At 41.8% G+C, this 12,231-nt stretch overlaps 2 protein-coding genes across 6 annotated transcripts in view; one reads left to right on the top strand and one right to left on the bottom strand.

Annotated features, from left to right (window-relative positions):
* WDFY3 (WD repeat and FYVE domain containing 3) overlaps positions 1-8,771 on the bottom strand; it is a 315,830-nt gene extending 307,059 nt beyond the window's left edge. For all 5 annotated transcript variants that reach the window (XM_023222515.2, XM_023222514.2, XM_023222517.2 and 2 more), the window contains exon 1: positions 8,429-8,771. The gene's annotated coding sequence lies outside the window, so the exon portion shown is untranslated. The remainder of the gene's footprint in view (positions 1-8,428) is intronic.
* Positions 8,772-9,696: 925 nt separating this feature from the next.
* Positions 9,697-12,231, top strand: part of LOC111549357 — a 29,474-nt gene continuing 26,939 nt past the window's right edge. Inside the window, exons 1-2 of the mRNA XM_026456698.1 lie at positions 9,697-9,845; positions 11,947-12,098. Of these exons, the coding sequence (XP_026312483.1) occupies positions 9,769-9,845; positions 11,947-12,098 (229 nt within the window). The 5' untranslated portion in view covers positions 9,697-9,768. The remainder of the gene's footprint in view (positions 9,846-11,946; positions 12,099-12,231) is intronic.

Raw genomic sequence — 12,231 nt, 5'->3', positions numbered from 1 at the left:
CATTTCTTTGCTACTGTATTTCTTTATTACTACATTTATTTATGGTGAAATAATGCATCTCTAAGTATGTGGCATTTCTCACCCATAAGATTAGTGGAAAGATAAGGCTGTCAGGAAACGTTTAGGGATTTTTGGGTTCATTTAACCCATGGGTTTCAGGGAAGCAGTGGAAAAGGCAGAGGCTGGCACAGCAATGTGCACTCAATCATTTAGGAAGTATTTACTGAGCACCTACTGTGTATAGCTCATTGCACCAGCACTAAATGCACAGTGGTCAGCAAAACAGATTCCATGTCCACATGAGCTAGCAGTTGCTATGCAATGTGGTTGGCATCTCCTACCCAGTTTTCAGTGATTAATCCTATGTTTAAGCAGTTCTATAATTCAACAAACATTAATTCAATGAAATAAAAATTCAGAAGTATTTTTAAACCAGCTATTAAGTTTCATAATAGGAGTACAACCAAGAGTGCTAAGGGAACATCCAGGAGGGACAACCTAAGCACTATTCCAGGTAGAAAGAAAGGCTCAGGGGCAGGAGAGCACGGCATACTTCAAAAGCTTCAAGTAGGAGACAGGAATGTATCTCTGCCATGCAGAGGATGCAATCTAGGCTCAAACAACTGAGCTCAGAAGTCAAAGTCCTAACACTGGTCTACCCAAGACTAATGACACCTCCACCACCCTGACCTCATGGTTCACCTCCTTCAGTCAACCCCTTATTGTTCTGTGAATATGCCAAGCACTCTCCTGCTTCAGAGCCTCAGCACTTGCTCTTCTCTCAGTCCTACAATTCTCACTCCCTCGGCTGCCTCAAATCTCTTCAAATGGACCTTTACAGAGAGGCCTTCTGATCCAGACCTCTACAAATGGCAATCCCATACTTTAGCACCACGATGACTGTATGATGTCACTGACAGCTATACTATAATAATATAATATAGTATATAATACACTATGTACTATAATAACTGACAGTTATTGACAGTACAATTAACAACACGAATACTTGTTATCTATCCCCCTCGCCACTAGAATTTAAGCTCCTTGATACAGCTCTATCACCTAGCACCGTGCCTAACAGACAGCAGACACTCAAGTCTTTTTATAAAAAATGCACAAATGAATGGCTGTCAGAGATGAGACTGCAGAAGCCGGAGTCAGGTTACAAAGAGCTTTTTATAGATTACAACCCCATGTTTTAGTGCCTCTTTGATGACTTAAGACATATTCAAGAATTTTAAGGAAAAAAAAAAAAGGTGGTATACTGGAAAGACCACAATTTCACATTTTAAAAAATTAAAACAAAGAAAAAACAATTCATTTTGGAAAGGGTGTGAGGGTAATTATGAGAAGACGTGAGACTGAAGTTAAGAATATTTAAAAGACCTCTCAAATACTTCAGCAGGGAAATACAGGCCCCAAAATTGTCTTCTAGCAGGTGGATGTTGAAAAGGACAAACATTTACAAGATTTAAAAAACAACTGGACCTGATGCTTAAGTAAATGTGAGACATAAGGAAGACTGAGGAGTGTATGATGACTGCCAATCTCAATCTACTGATAGAATAGGTGCTAACAGCATTTACTTAAGCTGAGAAGATGGGAGAAGAAAATATATTTTGGGAGAAAGATTATGAGTTACATTTGGGCCATGTTGAGGTTGACATGCCTGTGTAAGTATCTCAGTATATATGTCTAAACTAGCAGTTGGACATATCCCAGCATAAAATCAGTGGTTCAGATGTCATTAATACTTGTCACACAAACAAAACTTGATGAACTTCATGGCAGCAATAAAAATCAAATACACTTAATTATGTATAAACATTACAGTATTAGATGAGAATTAGCCTAAATGTTAAAAAAGAATGCTATAATCTTATCTATATTAATGCTTCTTAAAAGATCTGGGGATGAGTTCAAAGATAATATGATCAAATTATTTCAGTCTACGAATATTAGAAGTAAGCAAACTACCAAAAAATACCTCAATAATATAGTAAATGTTTGCTTTTTCGGTTTTTACCAGTTTTACTTCCCATTAACCTTCCTAATTACAACTGAGACTGGGTAGGGGCAAGAAATGTAGGCTTTAGAGACCTGTTATTTGAAATCAATATTCCTGATATGTTTACTATTCGCATTTTCTCTCATCTCTTAATAACTACATTCTATTAATGCTACAGAGCCACTTCCCCTAACTACTCAATCTCCAGATTTCTCAATGAAGACAATGCTTCCTTCCTGGAAGTCCTGCCAAACTTTGAAGTCTGAGTTTCCTGCCCACCCCACCTTCACACCATATGTACCTACCTACAGCACCCACACCTCACGTATGTGATACCCTGTTCAACAGTCTCTTCTACTCAACTGTAAGCTCTAACATGATAAGGACCTTGAATCCTACATGCACGAGATATTTGTGCATGTATATAAACAAATGTATGAATCAATGACCGAACAAATTATCCATTTTCTGTGAGAACTGTTGAGATGTTTAAACAAGCATCTTTCATTATTACAGGGTACTCAAACTGTGAATACAGCTATCTTTATTTACAATCTAACATGACTATGTCTTTTACAAGGTTACTCTTCTTATTTTAAAAAAGAGAAGGGGTCTCACTATGTTGCCTAGGCTGGTCTCGAATTCCTGAGCTCAAGCAATTCACCCACCTTGGCTTCCCAAAGTGCTGGGATTACAGATATGAGCCACCGCACCTGGCAGGTTACTCTTCTAAGGGTTTTATTTCATATCACCTTCTGAATGAATGATATCTTATTCCAACGGGGCAACCCAGCATTTTACTATTTGCAAATTAAATGTTGATATGAGGTATATGTAATTTAATCATTTGTCCACATTAAAACTATGAAATTTCAAAGACAGATTTTGACCAGGCACAGTAATCCCAGCATTTTGGAAGGCTGAGGAGGGCGGATCACAAGGTCAGGAATTCGAGACCAGCCTGCCTAACATGGTGAAACCCTGTCTCTACTAAAAATGCAAAAATTAGCTAGGCATGGTGGCGGATGCCTGTAATTCCAGCTACTCAGGTGGCTGAGGTAGAAGACTCGCTTGAACCCGAGAGGTGGAGGCTGCAGTGAGCCGAGATCATGCCACTGCACTCCAGCCTGGGCGACAAAAGCAAGACTCTGTCTCAAAAAAAATAGATTTTGATACTGTGGTTTCAGAAGGAGTAGTAACTAACTTAACAGTCCTCAAGATTTTAAAATAAAAAACAATTCAATGAGTTTATAGAACTTGGTGAAATCCTATCAAAGCAAAGTGTTGGCATACGGGGAGCCACAAAGAATCTTTTTTTCCCTTGAAGTCCAAGTAAAAATTGAAAAAAAAAAAATTCTTTATGATAAATTTCTTAATTCTAATTTTTTAAACATAGCTTTATCTACCTGTTTAAAATGGTTCATTTTTAAAACTGTTAACAGCTAAGCATTAGAATAATTCCCTAATGATGATGCCTTTACCAAAAGTAATTTTCACAACATGGAAGGTGAGTGCACAGTAAAAACTCAACAAACAGCCTTCAAAGGCTGCAGCCTTCATAGTGAGATCATAACTGATGCCCAAGCTAAAGAAAATTATTTTTTTAGAAACATCTATCATAAACTTTCTATGTTGAGTCTAAACACTACTGAAAATAAGAGTAAAAAGGTTTAAAGGAGATCACTACACACATAGTAAGTGGCTAAAGTTTTAATAACTGACAATACCAAGTGCTGACAAAGATGCAAAGCAACTGAAACTCTCAGTGATTGCTGTAGGAATGTAAGATGATATCACCATTTAGGAAAACAATTCAGTAGTTCAATAAAAAGGTCACTGATATTAATAAATACACACTTTTCCTAGGACCCAAAAATCCCACTCCCAGGTATTAAGAAAACTGAACATTTTTGTCCCTCACATGGACCTGTATGCAAATGTTTATAGCAGCTTTATTCATATTTGACCAACACTAGAAACAACTCAGATATCCATCAGTTTAGGAATAGATGAACAAATTGTGTCACCCTGCTGTAAAACCATGTTACTCAACAAAAACAGGAACTGTGCTGGAGCTGGCTGGTACCAGCTCATGGGAGCCCATTGTTAAATTTTCAGGAATTCTATGAGCTGATAGCTTAATTTAGGCCATAGTGAGATTGTTTACACTACAATGATTAGCAAATGCCACAAATCAGGGATTCTTTTTTTTTTTTCTGAAGAGCATGTTGTTAAAACATTTCCCAGCACATCACTGAACAAACTACTGATACATGTAACAACTTAATAAATATCAAGCATTATGCTAAGTGCAAGAGAATACGAAAGGCTACCTAATGTATAATTCCATTTATATATGCTAGACCAGATAAAACTTTAAGAGCATCAATTAAATTAATGGTTTTCAGGGGCTGGGGGTGTAGAGGGAGAGCACTGACTCATGACGGGCCATGAGTGAACTTTTTAAAGTAATGGAAACATCCTTTATGTCTTGACTGTGGTGGGGACTATCCAATTATAGACATTTGTTAAACTTTTACTACATGTAAATTATGCTTCAATAAACATTAAAACATTAAAGTAGAAGCCATTTCTTCTTTTTTTTTCCTTTTCTTTTTTGAGATGGAGTCTCACTCTTGTCACCCAGGTTGGAGTGCGGTGGTGCGATCTCCGCTCACTGCAACCTTTACCTCCCCGGTTCAAGCGATTCTCCTGCCTCAGCCTCCTGAGCAGCTGGAACTACAGGTGCACACCACCATGCCAAGCTAATTTTTGTATTTTTAGTAGAGATGGGGTTTCACCATATTGGCCAGGCTGTTCTCAAACTCCTGACCTCAGGTGATCCACCAGCTTCGGCCTCTCCAAGTGCTGGGATTACAGGTGTGAGCCACCATGCCCGGTCGTCATTTATTTCTTAATCATTTCATGGATGATAAATACACCACACACACCAAGGGGGAACTGGATTTATCAGTGTAAATATCAGGAAGGCAGATTTTGACTTGATATACACAGAAATATAGATTTAAAATGTTAAAAGAAAAAAGAAAGGCATTGGCCGGGTTCAGTGGCTCAAGCCTGTAATCCCAGCACTTTGGGAGGCCGAGGCGTGTGGATCACGAGGTCAGGAGATCGAGACCATCCTGGCTAACACGGTGAAACCCCGTCTCTACTAAAAATGCAAAAAATTAGCCGGGCGTGGCGGTGGGCGCCTGTAGTCCCAGCTACTTGGGAGGCTGAGGCAGGAGAATGGTGTGAACACTGGAGGCGGAGCTTGCAGTGAGCCGAGATCGCGCCACTGCACTCCAGCGTGGGCCACAGAGCGAGACTCCGACTCAAAAAAAAAAAGAAAAGAAAAGAAAAGAAAAAAGAAAGGCCTGGCACGGTGGCTCAAGTCTGTAACCCCAGCATTTTGGGAGGCAGAGGCAGGCAGATCACTTGAACTCAGGAGTTCGAGACTAGCTTGGCCAACAGGGTAAAACCCTGTCTCCACTAAAAATACAAAATTAGCCAGGCATGGTGGCCAGGGTCTATAGTCCCAGCCACTTGGGTGACTGAGGCACAACAATCTCTTGAACCTGGGAGGCAGAGGTTGCAGTGAGCCCAGATCATGCCACTGCACTCCAGCGTGGGTGACACAGCAAGACTCCGTCTCAAAAGAGAGGAAAAAAAAAAAAAAAAAGGTCAAGAAAAAAAGAGGGGAAATTTGTAATCATAGGAAAGACTAAAATCAGAGGTGGATGATCCTGCCAAGGATGCTGTAGAAATGACCCTACTTCGGGTGTGATTTCAGACTAGTGTCATTAACATGAGGTTAGTATCATTAAAATCTCTTCATACTGGGAGTCCAGGGGTCTAAAATCTCATGATATTGTATGCTATGATAATTTCAGATATACTTTGCAATTCTAACTAAAACATCAATTACTTATTTTTACATCAATCAAATGGTATTACCGATCAAAGTCTAGTATACCCTGGTTATGAATGCTGGCTCTGACTTCAGACAATCTGGGTTCACGTGTTGGTCCACCAGTGTTTGCATGACCTTAAAACAACTTGTTCTACTTCCCCATCTGTAAAATGGGATTAATATTTTCCTTCGATTTCAATGAGAATGTGTTAGAAACAACGTCTATGTGCTGAACTCTTAATCACAAACATTTCTTGGGCATAATCAGAAATGAAGGACATAAATCATCAAATGTAATTTAAAAATTTTAGCTTTCCAAATATGGAATATTTATCCTTTAATTTAATATCTAGAAGTTCATAATCTTTTACAGAGCCATATCCTTTTGAGAATGCGATCACCACACAGACTCTTCATCTAGGAAAAATGCAAATATATGCTATATTCTGCATATGATTTCTGGTGAGCCAAGGACCCTCAGAAGCATATGCATGAAATTAAGAAAGAAGCAGGGCATGGTGGCTCACGCCTGTAATCCCAGCATTTAGGGAGGCTAAGGCAGGAGGATCACTTGAGGCCAGGAGTTCAAGATCAGCCTGGGCAACACCGGGAGATCCCCCCTCTCTACAAAAAATACAAAAATCAGACAAGCATGGTGGCATGCACATGTAGTCCTAACTTCTTGGGAGGCTGTGGTGGAGGGATCACTTGGGCCCAGAAGTTCAAGGCTGCAGTGAACCATGATCATGCCACTACACCCCAGCCTGGGTGACAGGGCAAGACCCTATCTCTAAAAAAAGAAAGAAAGAAATTAAGAACAACTGATGTAAACTTTTAAAATTGCAAAGTTGAGCAGTGGAATTTAAGAATCTCTTCAAAGTAGAGAACCCAACTAATATTGAAATATTATACTGTCATTTACTTTTTTAAAAACAGATTTTGCAAGAGTAGAACATTGTATTTTCTAATTATCCCTCCTTTTTGGAGGTGATATAAATTTTTAGAAACTTTTTTTTCTTTAAAAAAATTGTTTTCTCTATGTTGCCCAGGCTGGTCTCTAACTCCTGGCCTCAAGTCATCCCCCAGCCTTGGCCTCCCAAAGTGCTGGGATGACAGGCATGACCCACTGTGCCCCACCAAAAGCATGCATATATTTCAGATGAATCCATTTTAACTCATGGAAAGAAACTAGGAGCAGAAACCTACCTTTCTAGCAGCTTGAGACAGAATGGTTCAAAGTGTTAACATACTCTACTATTGTTCAAATATTGCAGGAAGGGTTCTCCATTCTAATATAATATATATTAAGAGTCTCACGATAAAGTTTTATTTCTTTTTAAGTGGGATTTTTTACTAGACTTATGCACTAATACAACACGTTTTACTACAAACTAGCATATTTTTGGTTCTATTTTATGTTTGTTATGCCGTCTGATAGTGGAAACCAGTTGTTCCTCAACCTGTTACCAAATACTAACCTGGAAATATGCCACTATTTAAAACGCCCAAATAATAGGGTTTTGTTTTTCCTTTTTAATTGTTTGGTTTTCAAACTACATAGTAAACCAGTTGGCAACCATTACTGAACCAAAATAGTTTTTTGTATGCATGAGCACCATTTTCCCACAGAAAACACTTAACCATTTTTAAGATACTGGAAGTCCATGCAAGGGTTCACATATGCAGCAAATATCCTTTCAATCTGGTTGTATCACATTGTTTCTGTGAAAGGAAGACCTGATGTTGCAGATCGCAGAATTAAATGGTAAAACTCAACGAAAAACTGCACCTGAGGCTCAAACACTAGCCAGATGGCCTTTGGTCGGAAAGGTCACATCTGCTTTTTAAACCCCGCCGTAACTGTGAATGTTTGAGATGCCACCACATCCCCAGTACAAGAGAACTGGAGCATCTTTGGTTCCTTCCATAGTCGAAGGTCTTCCAGCATAGGGCGTAGGGGGAGAGGCCCGAAGCCCTGGAGACAGCGCCCGAGGGAGGGAGGCCGCGCTCGGCTGCGTCCGGTGCGGGGGGGGGGGGGGGGCTCCGGGAGCTGAGACCCCGCGGGATGCAGAGCGGGGGCCAGGGCCTGATCCCCTACCCCTGCGAGCCAGGGCCGCCAGGTTACGCCCCCACTGCTTCCCAGAGGTAACGTCCAGCCCTCTCCTCCCCTATCCCCCGAAATATCCCGGTTCCGCTCCGCTCAGCCCGCCGCCCGTGACCCCGACCCCAAACCCGACTCGATCGCGACGGCGCCCTCCCCAGGCCGCAGCGGAGGACTCGGGCCAGGCCGCCAACCCCGGCGGCGGCGGCGGCGGCTCCCGGCCAAGGCGGACCCTGGGGAGGACAGCAGCTGGGCCGCGGCCTGTCCCTAGGGGGAGCGGGAGCAGGGCCGCGAGTGGGCAGCGCCTCCGCCCCGCACGAACAAAGCGGCCGGGCGCGCCGGGCCGAGGCTGCGCCGCCTCTCCGGGAGCGCGGGGGGCGGGGAGGATGGCGGGGGCACTCACCTGAGGGCCGGCGGAGGGCGCGGGCGGGCCGGGCCCGGGAGCCGGGACCGCAGCGGGCCGGGGCTCCGCGCCGGGGACGCACGGGCTACGGGGAATGGGCGACCGGCGCGACGTCCGCGGCGGGACCCAGGAGCCCCGCGGCGCGGGCCGAGGGCCGGGGCCCGGGCTCGATTCTGCGGCCGCGAGGTGTGGGAACCAGTCCTCCGGGCCAGGCAGCGGTGCTAGGCGGCAGGGGCAGCGACGCTGCCGCCTTTCCCTTCTCCTGCCCCCGTCCCTGCTCCGCCGCGTCGTCGTCCTCGCTGGGTCCCTGCCGCCGCCGCCTCAGCCTCGGCGCTCCTCGGGTTTCGTCTCTCCATCAAGGCCGGGCCGACCCGCAGGGACCATCCCGGAAAGTGAGGGGTTGTTGCCGTTTCCCGCAGCTGTTGGTGGCCATCTTTAATCCTCCTCCTCCTCCTCCTCCTCCTGCTTTCTCCACCTCCCGCTGGCTGCCTGACTGACTGACTCTGGATCCTCCTCTTTCCCCTTCTGCTCCTCCTACTGAGCGGGCCGCAGAAATTGCAGCCGCTCAGCTTCTGCCCCCTCCTGCCTTTCCTTCCTCTTTCCTTACTTCCTTCCCTTCCCTCGGCTGCCCCCTCTCCCCTCACTCTCAGCGACTGCCTTCGCCCCCGTCTGCCGGCAGCGCCGCTGGATGCTCCCAGCTGGACTTCAACCCCAGACGCGCCTCTTCCCCGCCCCGCTCTCCTCTCCCCTCTCCCCTCTCCCACCCCTGCCCCTCTCCGCGGCGCTCACCCTTCTCAGTCCCAGTTTCTCAAAGGACTCAGCTGAGAAAGGACAACTGGGTTCCGCTTTCCTTAACCCTACACCCTTTAGCTGGATGCTGACAGCGGCGATGGGGAAACGCAAAGCTGCGTTAATTTTACTTTAGCCAGAGTATAAAAGAACTGCCCACGCCAGCTGTTTTACTACGCAGCTTCGAAACTCCTGCACGCTGTCCTGTGTGGCTCCGGTCCATTATGGGACTGGAGTTGAGGAGCTCGGTCTCAAATGGTGCCTTCCGTCAGTGACCTTGAGTCCATTGCTTAAGATTTTAAGTTTTCCTTTTCCTTCCTGGGAGGGGCATTGTTTATACCTTTGCAGTCCCAACAAACAGTGTTTAGACTAAATAAGTATCCTTTAGTAAACCTAGAACTGCCAAGCGGTCATCAGTTTGCCCGTTTGTTCCTATTCAACCCAGTAGACAATTTGGGTCACGTTTTGGTTCTGGCAGCGAAGACAAACTGAGTCAGCAGTTAGGAGTGGACTCCCTTAAACAACAGTTAGAGTGGGGAAGTGGTCATAGCATGGCTCTAATGACAAACTTGTTTTTCCTAACACTGCAATCTACAGAAGTTTCAGGATTTCCTCTAATAAACATAAGGCAAGTGGATTTGCTGTTTTCTTCTTTTTGACAATTTTGCCTTTAGAGTTGGACCCATTTGTAATGATTTACTCGTCAATTACTCCAAGGTAACAAACTTGGAGGTAACATTGCTAACAAACACGGATGACATATGTGAGCACTTTGTGGCGTGGGAGGGAGGGGGGTCACAGTTTTTGCTTCTCTTAGGCACTGGCTATTAAAAAAAAAAAAAAAAAAAAAACACCTTGCCTTTTCAAAATAAGACTAGTGTGTTCAAAGGTTAGTCCCTTAAACAGACCAAATGTGGTCAGAAATGTTTTTAAATGTAGTTTTAGATTCTACTTCAAAATGAGTAATGTTTTGAAAGTTCAAATATAAGATACTGTAATTATAAAAATTTAAGAGTTTCAAATCTCTTTGAAAAGAATATGCCAAAACAAACCTAAAAATATATTTTAGTAAAAATACCATATCCTTTGGTGGGGGGCAGAGCAGAATTCTGATATTTTTATTTAATCCTCACGAAGTAACCTTAATGAACCCAGTTAGGTTCAAGATTTCAGTTGCCATCTTTCAATGCCAATAATTTTTCCATTTGAAATCAACAACCTATACCAACATCTACAACTCTTTTAAACCGAAATGAAGTATTTGAGACAGCATTGTACAATACATTTTGAAATGAAGTATTACAAACAAAGCACCTATATGGGGGTGTGTGTGTGCTTGTGCATGTACTTTTTTTGTTGTTCTTTCTTTCCTTTTGGCCTTTTGGTGTTTATTCTTTATTTAGATTTTGTGTTCTTCCAGTCTATTTCTAGGCAAAATACCACAAAATTCTTGACTCTTAAATATTCGCTTATAAAACTGTATGTATAATAATTGGAGAAAAAAGAACGTTAGATAACATGAATATACACTGAGAAAATAGGCTGACTTCTTTTAAACATTAAGATCATCATGCGTTTTTAAAGGAAGATTTTTAATTAGAGGTTTCAGGACTCTTGTCATTGTGATTTGATTTACACTGAGGGAGGAAACAGTTACATTTTAAAATACTATAATTATATTTTTCTGTTAAAAAATATATTGCATAAAGTTCACAAATCTATCAGTATGCAAATGCAGCCATTTTCATATTAATGTCTTACAAACTCAGGTTTTTCAGTGATAGACATAAAAATAAATGTACCAAGTTTTTTTTTTTTTTCTTTTTTACTGAAGCCACATAAATAAGTACTGTAATAATGGAAAAATCAGACCCTTCACATTTACTTTTTTACAGCTCTGTCATCATTACAGCCTTACCTTTGGTCTTTGTTGCCGGCTAAGTGTAGTTTTACTGTCATCTTAGGATTCGAGTATGAAAAAAAAATAGTCAAATCAGTTTTTCCTGCAACATGATTATTGTTTCATATGTATTCACTCTCAGATAAAGTCAAGGTCCTCTATAATACAAAGAATTGTGTTAAAGTGGGATAAACCCTTTGTGCAGAAGCCAGATGGAAGGAGATCTAGGCATGTGCAGCAAACTCCTCTGGGAATAGAGGAGCAAGCATGAAGGGCTATTTCTAAACAGTTCTGCACTGGGAGGCTGATCTCCAACTTACAATTCATGAATAAGGTGATTGTGGAGAATAATAACCAAGAGGCTATCTGTGACAATAAGCAAACAGAACTCATATTGGCTTTTAACATGATTGAAAATTCTTGTGAACATGAATGAGTGAAATGTAATTTTAAATGAAGGAAAATGGAGATAAAGGGTTCATGAAAAATATCTGAAAGTAAGAGGAAGAAAAAATAATAGAAAAGAGCAATTTTGGAAAATTGTTAATACATATTAACAGTTTGCTGTTTAAACAATTATTTATGTTAACTTTTTGTTAACATGTTTGCTTTTAAGATATACAAGAAATAAACTTGGTCAGGTAACATTATCCCAGAAATGAGCATATGTAATTAGAATTTTGAGATATTTATTCCAGAACATAGAGTGCTAAATGATGCTGTGACACAAAAATCAAAAGGAATGGAAGTGTTAATTGACATATTTAAAAATTACTGAGCCACTATATTATATAAGAATTATATTAAATATATATTTCCATTTTTCCAGGCTACTAGATGCAACAATAGAATTACTATGTTGTTTTTCCTGGTTTGAAAGGACCAGATGGAAACAAACTGGGCAAGCCAATGAACGTCTCTGGGGATTATGGGAATTGAGTGTCTATGAAAACCATATTCCAGACAAGAATATAGTCTTAGGTAAATGTTCTCATAATCTCCATTCTTTAGAAAAGACAATATCTCTGTTCTGCATCTTCCTCTAAAGGAAGATGTCTAAAATATCAAGTGAATAATGACAAGCCGTATTTATCTGCACTGATTGAAATTTAGT

This window comes from Piliocolobus tephrosceles, chromosome 3 (genome assembly GCF_002776525.5).
Source record: "Piliocolobus tephrosceles isolate RC106 chromosome 3, ASM277652v3, whole genome shotgun sequence".
Lineage (NCBI taxonomy): Eukaryota > Metazoa > Chordata > Mammalia > Primates > Cercopithecidae > Piliocolobus > Piliocolobus tephrosceles.
Note: the sequence above shows the minus strand (reverse complement) of the source record. Positions and strands in the feature narration are given on the sequence as shown.